Here is a 7,165-nt window from a genome sequence, read left to right as displayed (position 1 = left end):
TATTTGCTATTATATATATATATATATTGTTATGTCCTAATTGAATATTTGGTGGCGACTATGAACACTTTAAAGACGCATTTTTAAGCTCTTTGCCTAGTTGCATTCGTAAAAATGTAGACACAAAATCTAAGTTTGTCAGTCAAGCGTAGATCTAAGTGCAATAAATTTGAAATAGTTTCGAACTATGACGCAAGTAACATTATTTTTCGATGCACTTTATTTTCTTCGGAATTCTTTTGCTATGTTTGGAGCTAGGGTTGTTCTAAAGTGACAAAAAACCAATATCATTACACACGTGAAGAAATAAACTTAATTATTTGCATACATATAGAATTCCCAATTCCAAGTATAATTTTAATATAATTAACACAATTAAATAGATAGATAGGTTTTTCAGGTGGGAGTGGCTTTCAAGAATTCCACCAATTTAATGCAAGAGCAAGTATTAACATTTTAATGAATTTCATTCCATTAGGGACCTTATTTAGCACGTTGAGTGACACCATTGTTTGATTTGATTTCAACAAAAATAACAAATAATCGTAAATTTTGGGTAATGAAAGAAAAATAAGGGGATGAGTAGGGAAGTTTAAGAAAACACGTAACTAAAACTAGTTTCGATGTGGGGAATACAAAGGCGGGACATTTGGCACGACTATTCAAGTGTTAAATGGAATTTGCAATTGTCCTCTCTTCTCCTATCGCCGCGTGTGCTTCGCCTTCCCTGATATTCTGCCTTCTCCTCTCCTCCACCTCTTCATCTATTCAGCCCCCTTTGAAACTCCATTGCCATTTCTCGTGACCTTCCCCTCACAACAAAACTCCTTTCTCAATGGGGATCAAATGTTGGTGGCGCAAGATACGAAGCACCTGGCTGGCTTCTTTCGGCCGATTTAAGGCTCCAAAAATCGGTCAAGCGATTTTCACATCTACTTATTCACACAATTTGCGTCGAATTTTTGTTTTCTTTCAATTAGATTTCAAAAAGTATGTTTTCTTTCACTCACTTGAAATTTCATATCAATTGGTGGTTTTGATCCAAAATTCAGGTAGTGGTGGTGGTAACAGTGGTGGTGGTGGCAACACATCTGAGGCAACCACTGATGGGGTTAATGGCCTTCTAACTCTGCGTGAAGATGTGCAAAGGTGTGGATACAAAGACATAGAGATCATGTGGAACATCTTAATGGCTGGTGTCGATACTACTACCAACACAACTCCTCTTCCTCTACATCCTACTCCTCCAACAAAGCGCGCTGATAAGAAGTTCCAGTGGAAGTTTTCGTTCTGGGCTAATAATCACAAATCAGTTTGATCTTCGCGATAATGCTAGAACTCTCCGCATAATATCGACGGTTACTGATGAATGAATCGTGCAGATTACGCTTTTCATGATATATATTATATATATACGTGTCTTTCGCACCTACTCTTCGCTTTGAATGTGTCTATATATAAGACAAGAGATAATAGTTTCCGTACAGAGGCTATGAACGTATGTGTTCGTGTTGGATATGTTCTATGCAGTTGTTGTTATATATTGCAAGTAATTTTACTCATATTCATGGAAGATTTCTCCCTACTTAATGCTATTTAATCGAGTTCAAGACGAATCAAAGATTTATCGATGGTCCAATTTAAGGACTTGGTGGGGCTGGGCTGATGCTATTTGATCGAGTTTAGAATGGGGTGAAGGATTTCTCATATCATTTGGATCAAGGACATTGTTGATGGAAGGCTTAATTGTTCAAATTAAGGACTTATTTGATCGAGTTTGGAAGAGGAGGATGGATTTTCTAAATCATTTTGATGAATCATGGAGCTAAGTATGGGAATAATGCTATTTAGTCAAGCCATAATTGGGATCAAAGATTTTTTAAATTATTTTGGTTAATTATAAGTCAAGATGAGTTTGGAAAGGGATGAAGGATTTCCTAAATCATTTTGATGGAGCCAATAATGGGATTACTATTATCTAATCAAGTTTGAAGTGAGACCAAGGATTTTCCCAATTATTTTGGTCAAGGACAGGGTTGATGGAGGGGTTAGTCTTGTTTAATTAAGTTGGAAAGGTTGAGTTGGTATATACACATTCCGCCCTCACTCTTAAATCATACGTATATTCTATATATGCTAGAACGAGTAGTAGATTATATGTATATTATATGGCACGTGCTATACACATGCTAATAAAAAATGTCAAGTGAAGGCATCTTTTAGAGAGGCATTTGGTGATTTTAGTTTAGTATTTTTTCAAACAATTTTTAAATGAAGGTAAGTCCTCAATAGTAAGGTAGTTCTTTTATTATGATTTAAAGATTATAAGCTTAATAATAATATGGATATATACATATTAAAGAGGATGTGTGCTATGCACGTGCAAATAAAAAAATTCAAATGAAGATTCACTTTCAAGGGATGCACTGACTGGGGTTTGGCAATTGTCCTTATTTGTTTAATTTTTCAAATAAATTATAAGTGAAGATAAGTTTTAACATAATGATAAGGTCGTCGTAATTTGAAGGTCACGGATTTAAGACGAGAGATAGCAATTTTGGTAATTGTGTTTTATTTGTTTAAAAATTGGTTATTGTATTTTTTTTTTTCTGTTTTCTAAACAAAGTATGTAAAAAACATTTTGAGAAATAAAAAAAGTTGACAAGAATTTATAACACCAAATCTATCGCTTGATTATATAATACAATAGAAATTGCCAAACCATCATTTAAATCTTTTCTTTTTTGTTATCAAATGCTGAATTCTCTTTTATAAAAGTTTTATTTTTATTATTTTATTTATACTATATCATTAAATCAATTTTCGGAAAAAAATTAAAATAATTTGTCTTGCTTTAGTTATCTTTGCTCCTCACTAAGATAAAGATAAAACTTGAATTGTTTAACCAAATGAAACAAATAAACATGTTAAACAAGTCGAATCGATATGTCTTATTAATAGAATGAGTTTGAATTTGAGCTTAGTTCATTAACTAAACCAAGAGCCCAACCAAACGATGAACACATATAAAATATCTAGAGTTTGATCATTGAATTTTTGAGCTTAGTTAAACCCAATTTCATGAGCCTTAATAACCCAAGCTAGACAAAAGTCTACTAAGACAATTTACTTTTAAAATAGTTTGAAAATCATTTTTAAATATATATTTATTTGATTAATATATAACTTGTAAAAATACTTAAAAATGTAAATTCTACTTGTAAAATAAAAATTTAAAAAGTAGAAGTTAAAAGTTTGAGAATTAAATTTTTTAATACTTTCTAATTAGTAGTACTAAATTTTATAAATATTTAAAAGTTATAAAAATTATTTCATATTTCAAATTCAAACTCCAATGTATGAGATATATTTATTTATATATTTATAATTTTTTAAAGTTATTATTACTTTTTGTGTATGAGATATAATTTTTTTTTATAAAAAGTGTACAATTATTATGGAAAGTAAATTATTTGAGATTTATTGATTGTCATTGTAAATTTGTGACATTATTTTAAATTATTAACGTTATTAGGTTAAGTATCAAAATTTTATATTCAAAATAAAATATTTATATTTTTTATATAAAATCAAAATTCTATCCAACCCAATAAATCAGGCCTCCAGGCCCAAGCTAAGCACTGAATTAACAGGTCAGGTCGTGGGCTCAAAATGCTAGGCTTGGCCTAATTCTAAATAAATGACAAGTCAAATAGAGCCCGACTTGCTACGGTAACAAGACGGGTTGGGTCCAACTCATCATGGACTAACCTGCTTGGCTATTTTGATACCTCTAGAGGCAAAGGACAGAAGTTGAGGTATCAGGGTCAAGGAAAAAGTGGGTAAAATCTTGCCCCAATTTGTTACTAATTGTAGTTATCTCCTTTAGTAATTATCTCAAACAAATTATTTGAGAAGTGAATAGGGTGATCATTGGAACGTTTAAGAATAAGTTATTTTTTTTCTTTTGTTCTTTATAAGTTCATTAAATATTTGTGTATTTAAAATTATATCAATTTTTTCATTCATTTTCAATATTATCTTTACGTAGAACTTTAATATGTATCGAACGATAAATATCATCCCAACTTGAAAGTTTTAGAAAGAGTGATAATTTGGAAAAGCCACCAAAAGTGAGACCAAATGGGCAAGCTAGCAGTTAATTTACCACTGCAACATTAATTAATTTATTTTCACATTTAATTCGAATATTTTAATATTCAAATTTAACAAAATCTCAAATCAGTGTAGCATATTTTATAATTTATTATGTTATTTTTTGTCTAGGCAAGGCTCTCCAACTCGCAAGTCCCTTCATCCCCCACCCCCTTCACGTCTATCATATTCGTCGTATTGTGGGATGTTTGGCTTACAATTTGACCGCCTATAAAGGTAGAATAAGAGCTTAAATATTGTATAATTTATTTTGTTATGTATTAATTAAAAATTTAAGAGTTTAAATATTACTTAACTTATAAGTTATTTTAACAATATTTTTAATAAACTATATTCCAAACTTTTATAAATAAGTCGTTGGTAAGTTATTTTGCTAATCAAGTCAATTACTCAAATATTTACACTTTCTCATCATCTTCCATCTCTTTCTCTTATCGCTTTTTTCTTAGTTGATTGTCATTATCGTTGTCTCCAGCAAATTAGTTGATGCCTATAGCCTAGCATCTCGCTGTCATCTAGATCTTCTAATTCTACATCCATTGTCGCCTCCAACCATCTTTGTTACCCTAGCTCATCGTTTCATCTCTTCTCGTTTATCGTCGTTTGTCCTTCACTATATACACTATATATATATAAATATAACATACATATATATATTTAATATATATAAATATATAATATTTATTGTATTAATATATTTAAAATTTTTATAAATTAAATTTAAATTAAAACATAAAATATGATATTAATATATTTTTAATAATTATATGTAATTTATTAATATTTAATGATAAAAATTGTATAAGTTGATATTAATTTATAATTTTTTTTTATTAAAAATCAATATTTTTTATAAATTTTATTTATATTTTTCAATAATATGTTTATTTTAATTTTTTTGGGTTAAGTTTTGATAATTTATTAATTTTTTTAAATTAAATATATAACTAAATAAATAACAAATTAAAATATATCTATATAAATAAATACGTTAATAACTTAGACGTTAGGCAATTTTTAAATTTTACGCAACTAATAAAAAAAAGCTTATGAGCTGTTAAAAGAAAGGGTAAGCCAAACAGCCTCTAGGGTTCCGCACAGGCCATTCCCTTTCATCCATCAATCGCGCTCCTCTCCATCTTCCTCACCGATCGCCCGGTCGTGGAAGCCTCTCTGCTATGGAGGAGGAGGGATCCACATTCCCCGTTGTTAGCGACGGCGTCGGAGATTCTCTCATCAGGGACCTGGCCTCCTGCAAGAAGGTCACCAGAGACAAAGCCCTGAAGCAGGTCCTCAAATCCTGGCTTCCGTCACAGTCGCCGGACCAAGTCTCCGACGAAGACATGAAGAAGCTCTGGAAGGGACTCTTCTACTGCGTTTGGCACGCCGACAAGTCCGCCGTCCAGTTAGACCTCATCAACCGTCTCTCCTCCATTCTCCTCGCGCTCCCTCTCCCTCTCTCTCTCCACTACTTCTCCGTCTTCTTGCTCACCATGCGCCGAGAGTGGTCCGGCATCGACGCACTAAGGTTAGACAAGTTTTATCTCTTGATCCGCCGCTTTCTACACTTTTCGTTTATTATGTTAAAGAAGAATTACTCTTGGGACTTGGAGATCTCCCGTCGATTCTTGGCCACTTTGGAAGAGAAAACCTTTTTCGCTGATGACATGTTCCTTGGCAACGGAGTTAATTACCATCTTGCCTCCATTTTTCTGGAAGAACTTAGCCCTTTCCTTCCCATCAGGTCCGAAGCGGTGGTTGTCATTTTTGAACCCTTGGTTCGCCTCATGGCGCATTGTCTAGATAAGGTATTATTGGGTAAGGTTAAGTCTAATATATTCGATGTGTTATTGAGAATGGGATTGAGTTTGCTGGAGCTCAAGAAAGCGGGAGCTGATTCGCCCGACGAAAATGTTGTGCGACTTGGGAGTATAGCATTGACGCTGGGGTTTTCCACGAAGTTCTATGATTTGGGTAGTTCCCATGATTGCTTTCAAGCAAATAGAAAGGTTCTCTTCAGTTTGCATGAGGATTTCTTGAGGTTGGAGAAGGATTTAGCGTCTTCTGGGATTGAAATATCAATTCCTGATGTAATGGTTGATGATGAAGACGAGGTGCCCGAGTTAATACCTATTGCTTCCGAGACACAAGTAGCTGCTTCTGAGGTTGTCTCAGAACCAACTGAAGTTGCCTTCAAAGATCAAAATGCGTCTGCAAATAAGCCTTTGAAGAAAAAGAAGTCCAAGAAGGCTTCTAATAAAAGCAAGGATGAGGCTGAGGAATTGGATGGAGTCGATAAGGAAGCAGAGAAGAAGAAGAAGAAGAAGAAGGAGGAGGAGGAGGAGGAGGAGGAGGAGGAGGTTGAGCTACCTGAGTTACGCCGCGTGGTAGTTGAGAATGGGGATGTAATTCCTGTAAATGAGAAGATTTCTAGCAATGGAACAACCAGTGACGAGACAATTAATTCTCTGTTTAATGAGTCTGTCATTTCAAATCTTCAAATCCAATTTGAGAAGGTTGCTGCAAGAGCTGCATTGGATAAGGATGATTCAAGTTCACATGATTCACTGGACATTACACCTGCAACTACCATTTCAAAGAAGAGAAAGAGAGTAAAGAATATGGGTGGCAAGGACAATTGCAATCTGGGCCAAACTGGTGAGGGAAAGAGTCAGGACAAGAGTGCCAAGAAGGTTAGGTTTTCTATGAAAAATAATTTGGTCTGGAAGCCCCACAGTCCATTGCCTCCCCAGAGTCTGAGGTTACCGCCCTCTGTTACTCCCAGAGGCAGTGCACTTAAGAAAGGAGTACCTCCAGGCCCCATCAGGGAGATGCCTGTGGCAACAAAAAAGGTTAAGCAGAAGAAGAAGGGACGAAAAGGAATTAAAACAATCTCTCCTGCCATCAGAAGACTGAGGAAGCTACGAACGCTTTCAACTTAATAAAATCGGGGTTATGCATTCATTTGCTTTGTAATTGTTCTTTACAG

The 7,165-nt window shown here is 33.9% G+C and overlaps 1 protein-coding gene across 1 annotated transcript in view; it reads left to right on the top strand.

Moving 5' to 3' along the window:
* Window positions 1-5,240: 5,240 nt before the first annotated feature.
* The window catches only part of LOC127795906 (uncharacterized), a 58,074-nt gene continuing 56,149 nt past the window's right edge, over window positions 5,241-7,165 (top strand). The window contains exon 1 of the mRNA XM_052327883.1: window positions 5,241-6,546. Within this exon, the coding sequence (XP_052183843.1) occupies window positions 5,355-6,546 (1,192 nt within the window). The 5' untranslated portion in view covers window positions 5,241-5,354. The remainder of the gene's footprint in view (window positions 6,547-7,165) is intronic.

The sequence above is a fragment of the Diospyros lotus genome, chromosome 2, assembly GCF_014633365.1.
Source record: "Diospyros lotus cultivar Yz01 chromosome 2, ASM1463336v1, whole genome shotgun sequence".
Taxonomy (NCBI): domain Eukaryota; kingdom Viridiplantae; phylum Streptophyta; class Magnoliopsida; order Ericales; family Ebenaceae; genus Diospyros; species Diospyros lotus.
The sequence above is the reverse complement of the archived record's forward strand: the minus strand, read 5'-3'. Positions and strand labels throughout refer to the sequence as shown.